This window comes from Protopterus annectens, chromosome 7.part0 (genome assembly GCF_019279795.1).
Source record: "Protopterus annectens isolate FY-2018-M chromosome 7.part0, PAN1.0, whole genome shotgun sequence".
NCBI classification, from domain to species: domain Eukaryota; kingdom Metazoa; phylum Chordata; order Ceratodontiformes; family Protopteridae; genus Protopterus; species Protopterus annectens.
This window is the reverse complement of record NC_056739.1, coordinates 243,020,463-243,042,074: the sequence shown is the minus strand read 5'-3', so window position 1 is coordinate 243,042,074 and position 21,612 is coordinate 243,020,463. Positions and strand designations below refer to the sequence as shown.

Below are 21,612 nucleotides of genomic sequence, written 5' to 3'. Positions count from 1 at the left end.
TTTCATTTTTAAAGGAACTGCCTACTTGTTCATTAAAATTAAATGTCTGTCACATCCAATTTAAGCTACATGAAACATACAATGAATGTTCCTATATGAACATTTCATTCTTTCCGACATATTGCTTTAATAAAGGAGAAGATGCATACATTTCACCCCTTCTTCCACTGTGCATTTTTATTTCACTATATATCCCACATAAAGCAATTTAATTTACAACTCTCTCTCTCTCTCTCTCTGTCTCTGTCTGTCTCTCTCTCTCTCTCTCTATATATATATATATAAACAAATACATATATATCTCACAGGGAAAGGATTTGCTGGAGAGGTTTTTCTCCACAGTCATAGCATGCATCTTTGTATTATTATGAAATTGTATAGAAAGTAAACATTATATGAACAGGAAACCAACAGCAGGATCAAAGTATACATTTTAGTGATTCCTTTCAGGTCTCATGAAAACTTTTGTTCTTTGTCAGATATATTTTTGAACTAGAAATATATTCTTGTCAGAATTCCTTTTAGTGTGAGCTCCTTGTTGCAGATTCTTTAGTGTTTAACTCTGGTCTTAATATGATAATATAGCATTTTGGGAAGAAAATACAGCTTAGAAGTCCAAATCCTGAAGACAAGATGGCAAATATTTCAACAACAACCACATATTTTCCTTTGGTACTTAGGTTTGCTGGTACAAAAGTGAGCCAAACACTAACAAATATTAACATGCTGAATGTGATAAATTTTGCTTCATTATATCTGTCTGGTAATTTTCGTACCAAGAAAGCAATGATGAAGCATACGCTTGCCAAAATCCCAAGATATGCCAGCATACAATAAAATATCATGCCTGACCCTTCATTACATGCAATTATTATTTTATCCTTGTATAGATTCATGTTTTTCTCTTGGAAAGGTGGTAAAAGTACAAGCCAAACAGTACAAATCATGACCTGTAGAGTGGTACAACAAAGGCCAATAAAAACTGGTGCTTTAGTTCCAAGCCAGTTCTGCTGGTATCCTCCTGGCCTTCTCATGCTGAATGCAATAAACACAGTAATTGTTTTTGCTAGAATTGAAGAGATGCAGACAGAAAATATTACACCAAATACAGATTGCCTTAATAAGCAGCTTATATCATTAGGTTTTCCAATGAATATTAAGGAGCAGAGGAAGCACATAATGAGTGCTATGAGGAGGAAGTAGCTGAGATTACAGTTGTTTGCCTTCACTACTGGAGTGTCCCGATATTTAATAAATATCCACAGAATGCATGCAGGTATGATGGCGAATGCAATAGAGAAGGCAGTCAGTACTGATCCCAAGGAATCTTCAAAGGACAGGAACTCAACTTGCTTTAGAATACAGATTTCCTTTCTCTCATTTGACCAAGAGTCTTCTGGACACTTTATGCAGTTAGTGGCATCTGAAAAATATAACAGTGAGAACTGAAAATAAATGAAACGAGTAACAAAATCAGTGAATCTAACATAATCTGCTGAGCCTGATTTTCCTTATTACCATAGCATAATGACATGCTATCATGCAGGTATGAAAAGCTTGTTTATATTAGATAGTTTTCTGCTCTCTACCCTTTCCATGTTTTTGGTTTTGTTTTCTCATAGTCTGTTGCAAGTGACCTTCTCCTCCGCATAACAAAATGTATCCTGACAGTATTTTCAGATCTCTAGTTACAAATTGTTTAACCTCACTTCATGTTTGCAATCTTACATGAGTCCCATCTAAGTTACTTTATTTGCCACATCTGTTAATTGTTTATTTTACCTCTGTCGACCAGTTAAGCACACAATGGCAATTTTTTCCTTTTCTGGATGGCTAATTAAGTGACTTGCTCAGAGTCAGACAGTATCCTCAATAGTTCTAGGAATAGTGTTAAATTCAGTAGCAATCCCCACTGTGATTTGTGTATATATATATATATATATATATATATATATATATATATATATATATATATAAACTATACAACAGATGAAAGAAACTGCTTAAGTAACCTTCTAAGGCCAAGACCTTTCATCAGACAAAATGCCTCAACAAGAAACTGGAGGCCAGAAAAGCCTCCAATGAAAGAAGGCTTGTTTCTGAGGATAAGGATAATTCTAAGTCAATCTTCACCTATGTTACAAAGCTAAACAATAATTTACATCACTGTTCAGAGCTTCATTAATGATACTTCCAATTCAAACAGATTTGCTGTAACTTTCTCTTTTAAAACGATCATCCTCATCCCAGACATATGAGCACCCCCCAACTATTTCCAAGGGCATTATCCTTAACATGCTCTGCAAGAACAAAAATACTTCTTCAGTGGTTCCAAAAAATATTCCAACTTGAGAGTCATCCTGATCCCCTCTATAAGTAGTTCCATCTAAGCCCCAACACAGAGTATGTTCCCAATCAATGGCACACTGTACTAATGATGTCCATTCATAAGGGTGGACCAACCACTGCTTCAGACAGTTATAGTCCAATCAGCCTTTGTAGTCTTGCATGCAAAGCCATAGAATGCATCATCACTAACTTCTTAAACCAGGACATTAAGAATTTAATGAGGCCTGCCCCACAACAATTCTGATTTGTTAAGGGCAGGTAATGGCTCCTCAGTCTTGTGAACTTCTTGGAAAAGGTTCTGCAGGTCATGGACAATAGTTACAGTGCTCACATTGCTTATCCGGATCTAGCAAAATCATTTGATGCCACATTACATGAAACTGTAAACACGCTAATAATCTTAAATGTAGATCCCTGCATAATAAGATGGCTTGCAAAGAGGTTCATGTTGTTAGGTTTAGTGATGCCTCCTCAGTTAAGGAAAAGGTGACCAGTAGCTTTCCCCAGGGGCTTGTATTGTGAACCCCTCCTTTCTGGCATTTATTTCTCTGATCTCTTTTGATGAACTAAGTCTGCTGATGATTAAAAGTTGAGTGTAGTTGTGAAATGAACAAGCGAGTTAAACACCCTTCACCCAGAACTATTTAATATAAAAATATGGTGCACTAAGCAAGGGCACAATCTAAGTGCTGAGAAATGTAGTACAATTTCCTTAAGAAAACAACAAGTTGCTAGTACCTACTACATCTCTGATACCCAACTTTCCAAAGACCCATTATAGAATATAATTCCACATTTGGAATTCATATCAGTAGACATATATTAAATAAAATAAAAAAAAACTTGAAACACCACAGAGGTTCCTTACAAAAAGAATCTCAGGATCAAAAGTCCTAGCTATAAGGAAAAGCTGGAGTCACTCACTGTGAACTCAGTGTCACACAGAATCTTTAGGGGAGACCAATGCCTTGTTTTGCATGCCTCTTGGAACCCTTTTTCTGATACCTCATTTTTTCTCAATGTGTCAAGCAGTACAGTCTACACTAGAATAACCTTTTTGAAAGCTTTATTGTGTACAAGATGAGTGCTTTCATCATAAGACATTTTTATACATGTGAGAATTGCTATTCTACAGCAAAGATCTGAAGAATTCTTATGAAGAAACACTCATCATACCACACAATATTGTTGTCTTTCGGCTTTTCCCGGTTATTGGTCTCCACAGCGGAACTCCAGTCCGCTAATGATTGGCAGTAGATTTTGATGAACGCCGAGGTGCCAGCTCGATGTTCAACCTTCCACAAAGGCACACCCATTTGTGCATGTCTTTCAAACGCCCACCCAACCGCAGGGAGGACATGCAGACTCCACACAGAAGGCACTCCCCACACTCCAGCCGAGAATCAAGTTTGCCTATGGTCTTTGCATCCAGTCTTTTCATTTATAGAAGGTATGATGAAGAAAACATAAAAATGGGAGGACTAGTTGAAGTCTCCATAGCCAATTACTAAAGCTGTCAACATGAAATCTGTGTCCCAACACTAGAAAAAGGTTTGAATCAATATCATGGAATAAATAAAACTATGCAGAGAGGTAGCTCATCATCTCTGCCATAAAAAACCCTTGCACATCAAACAGTGTGTTTCCCTCTGTGCCTTCAAACATATCTTAGAGAAATGGATGGCTTCCTAAAATACACTTCAGGACTTACAGGCCTTGACCTCCATGGAAGGTTAGGCAGATCCTCAGGGTGGCTATTGTCAAGGCACACATGACATCTAGTCTGTTAGCCTTGTATTGTCTATGATCCTTTATAGTAGTTATGCTTTTACAATGTATACTAAATATGTGTGTGTGCATATATGTGCATAAAATAACTGTGACACAGAATGTGAAAGAGCTGTCATAAAATACAGCAAATGATGATGAGGAACCCAAGATATGGATACAAATCCTAAGATAATCCTGACTAGACTAGTATTTAACCATTTTAGTCATAACAGTGATGCAGCAGCCATGGCAGGTGCAACAGCATGTAATAGCATGAACAACGGCGTCTTTAGCTGTGACTGATATCTACAGGCCCAGGAATGCAGCATCAGTCTGTCACAGGACTTGTGGCACAAAAATGGCTTCTATATTTGGCTCAAGCAGGGACATGGACATAAATGGTATAAAGGGACAGCACATACAACTGCAGACAAGGGAGCCCATTATGATGGGCATCTTGTCAATCAGCACGTTTCATCAGGCTACATAAGGTGCCACAGGCATCTCATACATGTCCACTAGAAGGGTACTACTACATTTCTTTTCATGCCTTATGAACAATTCCAGGAACTATATCAATATGCTCACAACCCATATCTAAAGAACTCTCATCAGCATGGTTAAAATGCAGTAACTAGACTACTGACCACAAATGAACTACAGAGTACAGAAATATTTTGGTTAAAACACTGAGCAATACTTAGGTACAGATGAATCACCATGGCTACAATTCACTCGATATGCAGGTAATAAGTGGTCATACTGGACTGATAATTGATGCAAGTGTCAAACATTTAATTGAATAAAAAAAACACCATACAAATCACATCTAGCAGGATTGTACCATGTTATGAAAATTGAGAGAATCCTAATGGATGTTTGGTATGATATGCAGGGTCCATGCTTCAAGCCAGTATAGTAAGCAGAAAAACAAACCTTAAAAGTACCTGGAAATTTAAATAAATAGTTAACCCCAAGAAAGCACCAGGCCATTTACAGTGCCAAAGGTAGGACAGAGAGCTATGCATTTCTGTCATATGTTCATAGTGGCTTATCACCTCTGTAATAATAACAGTCATTGTTTTGCTGTTTTGCACTGTGCCTTTAGGAAATGTGCAAACTGCATTCCTGAACAGTCTTTTATCACCTGCTTTAAATTTGCAGGCTTAGTGTATTTTATACAACCTTAAGACAACAAGAGCGATGCATATACAATTAGGCCATTTTCTTTCTGCCGTGCAGCATTCACAAACTAATCATTAGTCTGTTACCCTCTAGTGATATCTTTACAGTTTTGTGAGCTGTGCAATATGCTACACACACTTTTGTATTTTCTTTTTATAATTATGTTTACTTTGCATATTTAAGCATTAATAATGTATGTTTATCATAAATGTTGTTTAATGTTTTACATGATCACTATCAAACTTTGACAAAATCTTTGTCAGTTGCCTTAACGGTAGTATTGATCTTTTTTTTTTTTTTTGTTCTGTGTTATTCCTATTTGCTATTCTTACTTGTTACTGTATTTGCTATTATGGCCTGGGTTGTAGATTAAATGGGTCCCTGGACCAGTTCACATATCTGGTTAAAAAGTATGTATGATTAAGTCATAAAATTATACAAATGCTTTTTAAGACAAAGACTTCTACAAAATGTCTTATCTGTTCACATATTCTGAATGGACTGCATCTTACAGCACTAAATAAAAGAAGCTTTAAGCCGATCTATTTGATAGTTAATGTAGACATTAGGTAATGCTGACAAACAGTATTTTCATTATGGGTATGTAGAATTTTGTGGCCTGTCAGATATCATGTAAGCATTATAATTGTATGCTGAGGTGAAATTCTTTCACTTTGCAACACAGCAAATGCTTACCAGTTTGGTTTGCAATTTCCCCATCAGAACAAGGCACACAGTCATAACAACAGATAGGCATTCCCTGAATTGGAGCTTTGCGGTTCCCTGGTGTACAACTTCTACTACAATCAGATCGAGGAGTCTGCAACATAATAAAAAATTGCTAGCTGCATTATATGAAAAGTATAAACTAGTGCTCTCCATATTATTAAAGAAACATAATTATCATGTGAAAACAACATTGTTTTGTATACTCTACTTTTTTTCAGATTATCTTGGAACAACATTTTTATACAAATTATTATATAAAGGTATATGTTTGAATTTTACTAGGGAAGTAATTCTGTACAGTGACCATACAGCACAAATAGCAGAGCCAATAAATACTGAGGTCAAGCATAATCTGTGATCAAGGTAAACATTTTGTTATTGCTACTGGCAGAAACTGAAAACAGAAGAATAACATACAATAAAGGAGAACTAGAGACCAGATTCTGTGGCTAATAAATGTTTCAAGCTATAGTTGGCCTTTTCAAGAGATTACCCTAACAAGACCACCCAAGTTCTTATACAATCAGAGGCAGGAGTCCGTATATGTTTCTTTATCATTTCAAGCACAACAATGGGAATACATTACGGGCCACCACTCATCCCCCTATTTGTGGGACATTCTTTATTATCGGAGCAGCTTTGTCTAAAAAGTAAACATTTGGAGGGGTAGTCTGTTAAGATAGCTGATTTATTAGACAAGGACAGGCACAGAGATCCATCAAACAGAGGGAACCTGAGGCCAAAGATCTGACATTTGGATGGCAGTTAATGCCGAAGTGGCATTACTATCTCTGGTCTCAGTGCCGGTACTCTTGGTTTTCTTATTTTGCTCCTCCTTAGAGGTTTTGATGGGACATTCTAGTCAATGGGGTGACCAGTGTGCCAGTTTACTTTGCAATGGCTGTGTGTGGCTCCCAGAGTTAGATAACAGGGTGACTGCATTTCACTCAGATTCTCAGAAAGCAGTAATGGTTTCTGCCTTTAAAAGAGAATTTCTAAACTAGATAGGATACAAACCATAATTACATAGCAGGTATAGCAGAAATGGAAACTTTATCCATTTTTCTGTACAGTAGTTCTAAGATAAAGTTAATAATGTGGCTGAATCTCTCCCACTTGTAGTTGCACAGGATTCATACACTGCATTTGCAGCCAGATCAGCTTCAAGCAACAATCCTGAAGAATGCATGAGTGATTGCAGAAAACATTGTTCGTTTGATAGTTGTTGCATCCTTTCAGTTAATGGAAGTCTTTCAATTGTGCATGCAAGATATTTTAGGTATTCTGGTCTTTGCTACAAGATTGCCATACCTAGCTTTCACTGGGTTTGGTTTGAAGGCAAGAAGAGGATGTGGTCAAGACAAAGATCTGACCCTTGGCAGTGATTCATCTTACACTGGATGGTGGAAGGTTGGGTCATAGTTCAAACAAACCAGACAGATTAGAGGCAAGAATTACTTCAAAATTTATTGCCTTTCCCTTTTTTAATTTCTCCAAATCTTTTGGGTTTCTAATACTATGACAGGAATAGACCCCATTCCTAAGTCAAAGTACAATTAAAGTTCATGAAATTAGTATTGTTTCAGTCTTTGATGTCAGCTAAAAGTACTCTTTGCAGCACCAGCAATGTGCCCAGTAATGACTCCTTCAGCAATTTGCATGAGTTTACATGGATTGGTAACATATCTAAATATGATTTTAGTTTTTTTTTATAAGCCCCATTGCTCCTACTACTATTGGAACTGTCTGGGTATCTTTCTTCCACATTGCTTTCTTTTCTGCCTGTAGATCCTGATATTTTATGACTCTGTGCCTCTGTACACAAGACACTGTAGTCACTGGGTATGGCAGTTTCAATGATCAGTGCTACTCTTGTCTTCTTTTCTTGGACAACTATATACAGCTTTCTAGCATCTATCTTTTGAACTGTTGGTAATGGATGATCCCATGTGATATAAACTTCATTTTCTATGATGCTTTATGGCTCATGTTTTTTCCAGTGTTTTTCAGCAACTTCAATACCATAATGTTTGCACAATCCCCATTGCAACAATCTTGCCACATTTTTATGCCTTTCACTATACAGTTCTTCCGCCATTAGTATGTCTCAACCAGCAAGGAGGTGTGAGACTGTTTCTAATTCGGTTTTAAAAAACGTACATTTGTCTGTTTCACCCACATGTACACAGACAACCCTCTCCTCCTCCCAACAAATTCCAACACATGTGAGAGATGCAGCCATATAGCCAAACTGGAGGCTAAGCTCTCTCAACTCAGTACTGGCATAACCAGTCAGGAGGAGAAGGAAACTACACTCACTACAATTCCAGTCTCACATAGACCTACCACTACAGCAAACCAAACACATAATCACACAAAAGCATACTCAGAGGCTCTAAATAAAGATCTGCCTAAGCAGCAGAGACCTCCAAAGCAGACACCCAAGCAACTGCTACCCCAAAACAAAACACGTGCAACACATATCTCACAAAGCCAGTGTGCCGAACAGTCACAGCCCTTAAGACTAAACAACACACCTGATACACTTGTAATAGGTGACTCTGTCGTCAGGCACACTGACGTCCTGCTCACTGGGCTGAACAAGGAGAGGGTCATGGTGAGCAGCCTGTCGGGCGCTAGGATCCGCCACATAACACAAGCACTCAGGTCACTCCAAGGCAAGTACAAATATGACTCAGTTATTGTCCATGCTGGTGTGAATGACCTGAGATGTGCCTCCCTGGACTACATGAAAGAGACATAGAGGAGATCTCTGAGCATGTAGCCCAGGCCGGTATGACCCTGACCTTGAGTAGCATCTTACTCTCACCAAGAATGATGCCACAATATGAAGACAAGATGATCAATTTTAACAATTGGCTTAACTACTGGTGTCATTCAAAGGGGATCCAATGCCTGTCAGCTTGGGATGATATCCTCGACAAGCCACGATGCTTCGCTAGGGATGGCTTGCACCTGTCACCCCTCGGCTTTCGGATATTGGCAAAGGCTCTTGCTACCCCCATAGTGCCTTTTTTAGGCAAGGCTCAAAAGACAAACCCACCTCCATAGGTATCACAAGGGATAAGAAACTAAGAGTAATGCTACTCAACGCCAGAAGTCTAAACCTCAAGATGCACGCACTCGAAACTCTCCTTAGCATGGAGAACATCGATATCTGTGCAGTAACAGAAACCTGGTTCAGGGCTCCCAAGAGCACTCCAGCACTACCAGGTTATACCTCATACCATGCTTTTCGGCCCCAAAACTTGGACCGAACCACAAAAGGAGGGGGAGTATCGATATTCATCAAAGATACCCACACCTCCAGGTTGGTGGCAAAGCACGAAGCATCAGAGACTATCCATGTGCAACTAACAGTGGGTAAAACTGCCTTCCAGTTTATAGCCTGCTACAGACCACCCTCCCAAACACAGGAACCCCACTTGGCCTTCCTGAGAACACTGGAAAATATGAAGGTCTCTCCAAACACCATTATATTGGGTGACTTCAACTACCCAAACATAGACTGGGAGCATTACTCTAGCTCCAACACCCTAGCCCAAAGGTTCCTAGAATTTATAAACTCAAATGCTATGGAACAACTTGTTACCACTCCCACAAGAGGGGAAAACATACTGGACCTGATCATCACCAACATGGGGACTCTATGCTCCAGACCAGAAGTGTATCCCTCACTGGTAAGATCAGACCATAAACTAATCTCACTGGATATTCACATATCGACCCCACCCCATGACCAGAAAACCACAGTGAAAAACTTCTCTAAAGCAAATTTCACACTCCTCAAAACTGAGGTGGAATCCTTCAAAGCCCCCGGGCCTGTGGAAAATACGGCCCAGACCGCAGAATCCTTTATAAATGCATTCTATAAACACCTTCAGGAATGCATGGATCATGCAATCCCAAATAAAACCAAGACCCAAACCTCCAAAGGCAGACATCCTGTCTGGTGGACCCCAGCCATAAACAAACTATACAACAGAAGGAGGAAGCTACTAAATGATAGAGCAAAAATCACAAAAAGGGAAGGCATCACTGATCAGTATTAGCAAAAAACTACGGGCACTCATAAAATCGTCTAAGGTCAGCTTTGAGAGAAAAATTGCACAGGACACTAAGGATAATCACAAGGCTTTCTTTAGTTATGTTAGGAACCTGGGTGGTAATTCCCAGATATGCTCAAAATTAGCCCAAAATGACAAAAAATACACCGAACCCACAGACATTGCCAACATCCTAGCTGACAGGTTCAGCGCAAACTTCTCCCCCCCTCCCCACCAAAAGGGCAAATATCTATCCCAGCAGAGTGCTGCCCCCCTGACATCTCAGATGCTCAGGTAAGAGCCGCCCTCTCCAAAGCAAAAAACACAGCATCAATGGGACCAGACGGTGTCCCGGGCTGCGTCTGACATGAACTCCAAGAAGAGCTAAACCCAAACATAAAACTACTGTTCAATCTCAGCCTTACTACAGAATATGTGCCCAAAGAGTGGCGTACAGCAACAGTGGTCCCTCTCCAAAAAGGTGGTGCCTCAACGGATCCTGGAAACTATCGCCCAATAAGCCTGACTAGCTTGGTCTGCAAAGCTATGGAAAGGATCATCATGGACCTCATAAATAAAGAAATTGGGGACCTACAGACACTGGATCCTACCCAGTTCGGCTTTGTTAAGGGCAGATCCTGTCTCTTAAACCTGGTTGATTTCTTTGAAACAGTCACCAAGGCCATTGACGAGGGGAAGGTGGTCCACACAGCCTACCTGGACCTCGCAAAAGCCTTTGATACAATACCCCACTCGGGCATTATAGATAAGTTCACCAGCTTAAATATAAACCCCTATGTCACTAGATGGATTGCAAACTGGCTCAAGGACAGAACCCACATGGTTAGAATTGCTGGAGCCATGTCATACTCCAAACCAGTTACAAGTGGTGTCCCACAAGGCTCAGTCCTGGGACCTCTCTTGTTCGGTATATATTTCTCGGAGGTACAGGCCAACATGGGAGGACTGTGGCTGACCAAGTTCGCAGATGACTGCAAACTGGGTGCCATAATCGACTCTCTAGCCGACACAAGCATCCTCCAAAAGGGCCTCATAGAAACAGACAACTGGTGCCAGAGCCATGGTCTCAAGCTAAATGCCAAAAAGTGTATAGTTATCCCCTTTGGCAAAAACAAAGTGCCCACAAATTACCACATAGGTGGTAATCCATTAAGTACAGAAGAAGTAATTAGGGACCTGGGGACCCAAGTTGATAGCAATCTCTCATTTGACAACCACGTGGCCAAAGTGGTTAGAACAACATTTTATATAACCCACCTAATCATGAAGGGATTCACATCTAGATCAGGGGAGGTCCTCGTGCCTCTTTACTCATCCCTCATCAGGCCCATAATTGAGTACAATGCCCCTTTTGGGATGTACCTTACCAGACACCTGCAGCAACTGGAAAGACCCCAAAAGTACCTCACCAAGAGGATCAAAGGGCTCAAACAGATGCCATATGCTGCCCGGTTAAAGAAACTCCAGCTCTACTCAGTGGCATACCACCTGTTCAGAGGCGATCTGTGCCTGACGTATAAAGCCATGTCCAACCCAGAATTAATGGACATGCTGCACCTCAGAAAATCCAAATCCCATCGAGCTATGCGCTCGAGAGACTTGAACCTCAGCACTGAAATAAATAGGACATGCTGGAGGGACAGATTCATAACCCAGAGGCTCCCTTCACTCTGGAATAAAATCCCAGTCCAGGTTAGGCAGAGTCCCTCACTGACTCTCTTCAAGAGGAATCTTGATGAGTGGATGGGAGATCATAGGTTTACCCCGGGTATCACTTCTGTGTCACTGTTAGACAAAGGCACAGTATACTAAGCTCGAAAAAGGGCATAGCAAAATAAATTTAAAATGGGTGGCAGAAGCCAAACACATTCTGTCTAGGCTTATAAATGCCCTAGGGCAGATAGCCTAATATGAACCTATGAACCTATGAACCTATGTTCAATAGACTTTGTAAACCAACGTGTACTTAGCCCACTGTCTTGGGCCACCAATATTAACCTTTCATCTCTTGTTTTGAATACGCCTCTACTCAACCATTCCTGCATTCATTCCTGATCAACATGAGGTTCTTCCAGAAGTTTTCTATATTTGCAAATATATTTATCCTTCTTCCACATTTCTTACCTTCTCATCTGGTCCTTTACCTTAGATTCTTTCTTTTGTTTTTTGGCACATTCAGTTGCTGCCTGATTTTTATCTACTTTTGGTTTGATTTCCATTCCTGCTTGACGCTGTTCTGCTTCTGCTAAATTAAGCAGAGAAGTCATCATAGATTTATTCTCCTCATGTTTCAAAACTTTCACTATGTTTGGGTCTTGTGAGGTCAGCAGATATGTGTGGAGTCCCACAATTGCAGATCTATACATATAATCATTTTCAAGGAGGCCCATCCCTGCTTCGGAATGTGGAATATATAATCTTGGTATAGACATATTTTTATAAATCATTTGGTGAGCATGAAGCATCCTTCTTGTTTTCCTGTCTACTCTATCGAGCATGTTTTGAAGCAAGTCAGTCACTCCAAAACTGTAAGTTAGGACAGGAAGAGCAAATTGTTTTATTAGTTGAATCTTGTTCCTAGATGTCAGTGCTGTTTTCAGGATTAATTTAAGTCTTCTGAAATATTCCTTACTACATTTTATTTGCATTTGTTCGTGTTTTATTGTTGACCCTTCATCAGTTTCAAAGTATTTATACACTCCCTCTTGCTCAAGTTCTTTTATATCACATTCTTGTCCCAAACTGATGTTTTCCTGTTGTTGCAGTTTTCCTGCGTTAAACGTTGCTTTTACACATTTAACAAAACCAAACGACATTCTTATATCATCTGAAAAAGTTTTGACAACTTGCATCTGTGCTTTCAGTTTCTCATCTGATGAGCTGTACAGTTTTAAATCATTGACAAAGAGAAGATGAGTAGTCTTTACACTTTGTTGTTTTCTAGGAGCCAAATTATAGCCATGGCCTAAGCTGTTAGGCAGACAGCTTAATGGGTTAAGGGCAAGGCAGAATAGCAGCGGTGGCAAAGAGTCACCCTGGAATATCCCCTTTTGAATTTTTAACCCTGTGATAATAATCTGTCCTTTATCATGGCTTAATTGCAATGTGGTCTGTCACTGTTTCATGGTCACTGTAATATAGTTGATCAGTGTAGCATGTATCTTATACATTTTTAAACACTCTTTTATCGACGAATGTGGGATACTATCAAATGCTTTTTTGTAGACAATCCATGCCATACTTAGATTCTTCTCCTTTTTACAGTTATCCACTATGACTTTATTTAACAACAAATTATGCTTTGTTCCATATGACTTTATCTTATTGCCCATTTGTTCTACTGCCCATAGTTGAGTTTTCCTCTAAATGACTATAAACCCTGTCAGCGTCAATTCCCATGTATAGTTTATACATTGTCAGATGGCAAGTTATTGTTCTATAATTTTTAGTATAGCTTGCAGATTCACTCTTAAGAAGGAGCATTGTTTTTCCTGTTGTTAACCAGGTTGGTGTCTGCTTGGGGTGCGCATATAATGGCTATATCTTCCTGCAAAGATTTTAATACTTTCAGCCAAAAGTTAGGTTCTGCATCTGAGCCTAGGGTTTTCCAGTTAGAGGCTTCTCTTAACTTTGTTTCAATCTCTCTGGCTGTTACTTCACCCTGTTTCATATCCTGTACCTTTGAACTTCTTATTCTTTCTTTAACTTCTTCTATCCATTTAGCATCTTTTTTATGTTTCACAGGATCTTCATAGATACTTTTCCAAAATGTATCTACTTCCTCTTTTTTGGCGGTCTTTCAATTCCTTTTACCTTATTTCCAAATTCTCTATAAAACTTTTTTGGGTCATCAATAAATTGCTTATTTTGTACTTTTCCTTCATATTTATCTGTGTACCTTCTAAGTTTTTCTGCCTGTGCTGATATTTTTAGTTTAGTATTTGCAATAGTGAATAATAAATCCTGATCCATTTTAATACTGAGCTTTGCTTATATCACATCTATCTTTCTGAGTATTTTTGTTGATCTATTCCCTCTTCTATGTTCTTCTAACAGTGACACTTCTTGTTGTAATTGCTTTATGGTTTTCTCTATTCTATACTTCCATGATGGTATTCTATTTCTCCCCTTCCTTTCCCTCACTACCCTGTGTTCTTGTGGTAGAACTTTATCAGTTATTAATTTAGCTGTACAGTAATATATCCTGTTTACTTCTGTTATATTGCATGGATCTCTATGAACAGTCCTAATTACTGCATTCATTTGTTTTATCAGACTTCTGACTTTTTGAGTTTTATTAACATTCTGCAGTCTATTTCTTTCATTCATCTTCATATATCTATCCATGTCTGTTAAATCAAGCAACTCTTCTCTTAGCTCATTTTCTTCCAAACTAAGGGCACATCCCTTGTTTTCCAATTCCTGTGGGCATTCTATAGAAAGTTCTATATCATCTTTATGTGGCACATTCTCTTCAATTTCATCCTGTGGTATCCGTTGCTCTGTCATATGGGAACTCACTGGCCTATCACTCCTCAACATTGACTGCATCAGAGTTCCCACAGTTTCCGGTTCCTTTCCTTGCTGACTAGCTTCAAGTGAATGTTTACACTGGTTTCCTGTGGAGGCCTCCAAATTATCTTCCTATGGCACCTGATCAATTGCTTCCTGTTCCACTGGTTTCCCCTTAATATGGATATCCATTACTCTATCCTGTTGTGGTGCTTTCTACATTTAATTTTGTACACCAAATCCTTCACTATGCAGGTACTCCATAACCTCAGTTTCTATTTCTTTAACTTCTCCATTACTAATCTCCTTTTCTACTTTTCCTTTTTGTATTCTTATTGATTGTATTGCAAAGATTTTCATGTCTGGATTCCTTTGCCTGTATTTCTCTTCAAATGTCTTTGGTACTGTTCTTTTTGTATTAGTTAGTTTTGCTTTCTCCTTTGCATAAATATTACACCATATTAAATCTCCTTTTTCTTTCCCATGTTCATATTTCTTCTTCAGATGTTTCTTGATCTTAATGTTTCTCCTTATTTTGGGGGCTCACTCCATCATGCTGTGATATAACCTGTATTAGACCTTCTACACCAAATCCTTCATTTTTAGGCACCCCATAACTTCAGCTTCTATTTTTTTAACTTCTACTTTACTAATCTTCATTTGTACATTCCATCTTTGTGATATTATTTTTTATTGTAAAATTGTCTATATCAGGATGCCTTTGCCTGTATTGCTCTTCACATATATTTGGGGCTGCCTTCCTTACATTAATTAATTTAGCTTTCTCCTTTGCATAAATATTGCACCATATCAAATCTTATCTTTCTTTCCCATGTCCATATTTCTTTTTTATATTTCCCCTTTATGAGTTTTCACATTATTGATGAGAAGAACTGCTCCTCTATTAATGTGGTCACATCGGCAGTCTTTTGGAAACATAGGGCATGTAGAATTAATGATCTATTTGGGCAGATAGACATGTGTCTATTATGCCTCTGACATGGATGATTGTGATAGATTTGCGGTGAGATATTCATTACAGAACATAAGATGGATCAACTATGAAAGGGACAGTAAATTAATTAAAGATGGGATATGGGATTAACTACTTAGTTATCTGGGCCATAGCTCTCAAGTCTCGTACTGAAGAATCAGGGACAAAGACAAACATAATGAAGAGACAGAGGATCAAAATCAGGGACAGTTTTTCATTACACTAATTCACTTAAAAGATTAACAGAATAGCATGTTTTACATTAACATGCATTTTCTGAACATTAATATGCATGAAACTCTAATGCTACCAAAACTTTTATGAGGGCCAGAACAAACACATGAGAAAACATTTAGGACATTCTTCAAAATCAGGGACAGATGAGAGGTATGAAATAGGCTGCTACACTGATTAGGCTGTAAAGCCATGTCAAGTATATAGGAAGTGTGCTTGTGTTGTGCTTGTGTTGAGCAAAGTAGGGGGTCATGTATGTACAGTAGTTTGAGTAGTGCTGAGGAGAGCTTTAAAGTAAACAGCATCAAAACAACCAATTTCTAGGCTTCTTCCTGGACTAAGGGGAGGCTCTGGATTTGGCCGCAGAAGGATGTTTCGATTATCCAATGAGCACATTGCTAGACATCTAGTAATTTGATGCACTGTGCTATAAAAATGAAAGGAAAGAAAGAGATAAGCAAAAGTGGAGACTCAATAAAAAGCAGAGAAATAATGAGAGGATGATACAAAATGTGTGGTATAAAGGTTAGTGACAGAACAGTAACACAAGCAGTGCAGTAATGAAAGCAACTGTGCTTCAAAATAACTTCATTTTTCTTTGTTACAGGATGGAAGAGGATGTGTACTACTGGACTTACTTCCATTTCCTGGGCAGAAAGAGAAAGACCCACATTCATCTAAGTGGAAAGCAACTTATTTTACAAGCATGAAAATATTGGGATATACCTTTTGTGGCAATGCCGCGTAAAATATTGTATTTAAATGCTTGTGCAGGATCTGGGAAGTAACTCTGAAGTGAGAAAGCAAGAGAGTGGGACGTGATTTGCCATTGACCTTATGGATTGATAGCTACCACGTTCATAATGTACTGAGAATGAAACGCTTCAGTGAATGAAATACTGTAGTGCAACATTTGTCTCCGATGACTTCAAGTAATTGAGGGGCATGCTCAATAAATGAAAAAAAACTTTTCAATTTACATTGTTTCAGCATTTTGAAGAAGTACTTTAACTGTCATACTATTTTAAAAACCAAAACCAATGAAAACATCCATGTAAGCCAAGAAGTTAATTTTATATCATACAAATACGTCATTTCTCATAAGGCATTGAAATCCACAACGTAAGGATGTTACTATACATATACTGTACTTTTAATAATCCAATGTAAACATTTTTGATGAAGTTATTACAAACTATGCAAATTCTAAGGTTGCACTTGTTATTATTATAGTGTTACAAGCTACAAAAAATCTGAGGCTGTGTTTGTCATATTAAGTATATTGCAGTAATGTTTAATAACAAAAATATATAAGATAGTTCTAGCATAAACAAACTGGAATAGTGACCTTAAAGACACAATTCAAGAAAAAGATCTTGGTAAGGTAGTCAGAGCAAAAGTGAGCCATCAACTTTATTTAACCACCGTTAATTGTAATGGAGTACATTTGTGTATAAAGACACGACACCTACAAATTGAAATACTTTGTTTTTCTTTGCATAGAACAAAAACCCCGGAAATTCTCATCCTCTTACTCTGTTATTCATACCCTGACATTACCGTAGCTTGATACAGAATATCATGTAGAAAAAAATAAATACTTTAGATTAGTTCTTTCTGTGTTAATCCTATATATTCCCGATCAGTCCTACAGCTCACATGGAAAACCTCTTTCCAGACTCTCCCTTTAACATGGTTACTCCTTTAAATATCTAGGGATTTGCTATGACCACTCCTCTTCTTCTGCATTGCATTGCAATTTAACCAAAGTATGGTCGGTACTTTCCCAAGACATGTCCAGGTGGCAGCAGATGAAACTGCCTATGCTATCTAAAACATCTATCATTAAAATGAACACCCTCCCAAAGCTTCTCTATCACTTTCATACATCTCTCTCCTCCATTCCTAATGCGTTTTCCACTAAAATTCACAAAGCTCTTGCAAGGTTCATCTGGCACCCAGAGTCAGTAATAGTGTCATACCAAAGACTTATTTTTCCAAAATCAAGGGGAGGACTAGGCATGCCAAACCTTTAACTCTATTATAAAATCCTGCATGCCAACAGACTAATTTCAATTGCCAGCTACCATCAAGACTACCAAATATGGACTCTCTTTTGTATAGAAATGTGGTATAATCATGTTCTAAATAATAACTTTAATCACAAAGCTCTCCCCTTCTTAGACCCATTAATTCTTAGGAAATTAAATTCCATCACATCTTGAGGGATAAAGTCAAATCTTTTCAAGAGATATTTAAATCCCTGAAATTAGAAAAAGCTCTCCTTCTATTCCAACCCATCCACCTAAACCCTAATCTCAGTTTGATTAATTGCATGATTAACCTTGTTGATTACCATCTAATAAAAGATTCCACACTTTGGGATATTCATAAATACAGAGATTCCTCACTCCTAGAACTATGAAATATCTTAAATTCTAAAATCTAAAAAATACATCATAATTCTGTTGCAAATAAGAGAAATTCTCACTACACCTTTCTAAACATGCTGAAAAATATTAAGATAGAACCAAACACCCTAATATTGGGTGATTTTAACTACCCTGCCATTAACTGGGAAAACTACTCATGTACCAACACCTTTGCCCAATGGTTCTTGGAATTCATAAATTCCAATGCCCTGGATCAACTAATCCATAGTCCCACCAGGGGCTCCAATATCCTAGACCTGGTCATTACCAACATGGCAAATCAATGCTCCACTCCTATGGTCACCCCCTCGTTAGTCAGGTCTGACCATAAGCTAATCACCCTTAACATACACATCCCACCCCCACCCCCAAGTAAGGAAACCTCCATAAAAAACTTCTCCAAAGCCAACTTCATGCTACTCAAGTTAGAAGTGACAAACTTCATGACACCTATGCAGACGGGAACTGAAAGTTCAACTGCTGAATCCTACACTAAGGCACTGTACGAGCACATCCACTCATGCATGACTCATGTCATCCCAAATAGAACCAAGATGCTCTCATCCAAAAAAAGGAAGCCAACCTGGTGGTCACCCTGCCATAAACTAACTTTACAACAAAAGGAAGAAACTGTTGCAGAAAAGAGGAAAATCCCAGGATGCAAAACACTTCCTTACCAGCCTCAGTAAGAAACTGAGATCCCTCATAAAATCCTCCAAAGCTAGTTACAAAAATAAAATTGCCAAAGATTCTAAAGACAACCACAAGGCATTCTATAACTATGTCAAGAATCTAAATGGCAATGCCCAGATCTGCTCTGAGCTAAAACAGAATGGCATTAAATATACTGTTCCCAAGGATATTGCCAATATCCTGGCATATCGATTCAGTGCCAACTTCACCCCTCTCTCTCCCGCTAAATGGCCCATCTCAATGCCGGAAGATTGCCAAATTCCAGTAATAACAGCCACACAGGTAAAAAACACACTCTCCAAAGCTAAGAATACTGCATCCATGGGACCAGATGACATCCCGGGCTGTGTACTACATGAACTACAATATGAACTGGCACCTCACCTAAGTGTCATGTTTAATCATAGCCTCACCTCAGGTTTCGTGCCCACTGAGTGGCGCAGAGCTACAGTTATCCCACTCCACAAGGAGGGATCCACCTTGGATCCCAGAAACTACCATCCCATCAGTCTGACAAGCCTTATCTGCAAGGCCATGGAGTGTATTATCATGTATTATATCATATTATAAACAAAGACATTGGCAACCTTCAAACACTGGACCCCACCCAGTTTGGGTTCGTGAAGGGCCGATCTTGTCTCCTGAACCTGATTGACTTCTTTGAATCAGTCTCCAGAGCCATGGACAAGGGTAAGGTGGACAACACAGCCTATCTAGACCTTGCCAAGGCCTTTGACACCATCCCCCACTCTGGAATCATAGATAACCTTACTAAGCTGGGCATAAATCCCTACATCACCCAATGGGCTGCTAACTGGCTTACTGATAGAACCCACACTGTAAAATTAACCAACTCCAAATCCAGCTCCAGACAAGTGACAAGTGGAGTACCTCAGGGTTCAGTCCTAGGACCACTCTTGTTTGGCATCTACTTCTCTGAAGTACAGGCCAACACTAAGGGACTATGGATAACAAGGTTTGCAGATGACTGCAATCTGGGAGCCATTATTGAATCCCCAAATGATGTGGATACTCTACAAAAGGGCCTTACAGAAACAGATGCTTGGTGCAAGAGCCATGGGCTCAAGCTCAATGCCAAGAAATGTATAGTTATCTCCTTTGGGAAAAAACATGTATCCATGAATTACCATATAGGTGGCAGTACACTAAACACCGAAAGTGTGATAAGAGACTTAGGGACACAGGTGGACTGTGGTCTCACTTTCGATAACCACATCGCCACAACAGTCAGGAAATCCTTCTATGTGGCACACCTCATCACTAAGGGCTTTTCATCTAGAAAAAAGGAGGTCATTGTTCCACTGTACTCATCCCTCATTAGACCCTTTATAGAGTATAATGCCCCATTTGTTATGTACCTCACAAGACATCTGCAACAGCTGGAAAGGCCACAGAAATACCTCACTAAAAGAATCACAGGCCTAAAGCAGATGCCATATGCTGACCGTCTAAAAAAACTCCAGCTATACTCTGTGGCATATAATCTACTCAGAGGCGATTTCTGCTTAACACACAAGGCCATGTCAAACCCTGAGCTGTTGGACATGCTCCACTTAACAAAATCCCTATCCCTCAGAACCACACACTCCAAACCTTGTCATCACAATGAACAAGACATGCTGGAGACATAGGTTCCTGACCCAGAGACTCCCCATACTCTGGAATAGACTGCCCATACATATCAAGCAGAGCGCCTCCTTGACCCTCTTCAAAAGGAACCTTGATGATTGGATGGGAGGTATGAAATTTACCCTGGGGATCATGTCAGTCACCCTGCTAGACAGGGGTCCAGAGAAGTAAATATTGTGGGAAGAAATATACAGGGAATTGTTATGGCTGGGCTTGTATAGGCCCTATGGCCGATAGCCTAGTACCACCCTATGAACCTATGAACCTATAAGATGCTTCAATCCAGTCGCAGTTATTAAAACTCCCCTGACTACTTTTTAATGACACTTTCAAATTCTGACTTCCAGTGTCTTCATGCAGTTGATATTTCCAATGTCATTTGTGTTGATTTCCTCAATGAATATGTACCAATGTTGAGGGTTTATGATTTTCAGATGCTAAATATATACAGAAGTATATCATTGTATTTATCAATTTATTGATGTTTCTGTAGATAGGAAATTTCATATGTAATGCAGTGGTCATTTATTATATTAGCTATTACAAAATCATCAACCCCTTTTGCCATTGTTCTAAACGAGGTTGCGGTGCATGTCAATTATCACCATTTCTCTCAATTCACTGACACTCTTCTACCATTTTAAAATGGTCATACCTGACTGTTGCAGGTCTTCTCTGACACAATTCATCCATTTCTTTGCTAGATGCTCTCGGTTCCTCTTGCCTTCTCCCTGTCTGTTCCATTTCCTCATGATATTGTCTCCTGCTTGCTTAAACATGCCCAAACCAACACAGTCTGTTATCTTTAACCTTCTCTGCAGTTGGAGCTACTTGGCCCTCAACTCTGATGTCCTCCTTTTATCTGTTCCACACTGTGCATCATAACACCCTTCTCAGGCACTTCATCTCTATCACCTCTAGCTTCCTCAACTGCTGTGCCTTCACTGCCCAGGTTTCTGTACAATACAGTAATACT

General features: G+C 39.0%; 1 protein-coding gene across 1 annotated transcript in view; it reads right to left on the bottom strand.

Annotated features, from left to right (window-relative positions):
* Positions 1-521: 521 nt before the first annotated feature.
* The window catches only part of LOC122805926 (extracellular calcium-sensing receptor-like), a 143,581-nt gene continuing 122,490 nt past the window's right edge, over positions 522-21,612 (bottom strand). Inside the window, exons 4-5 of the mRNA XM_044076170.1 lie at positions 6,001-6,124; positions 522-1,423 (exon numbers count right to left, since the gene is read on the bottom strand). Coding sequence (XP_043932105.1) covers positions 522-1,423; positions 6,001-6,124 — 1,026 coding nt within the window. The remainder of the gene's footprint in view (positions 1,424-6,000; positions 6,125-21,612) is intronic.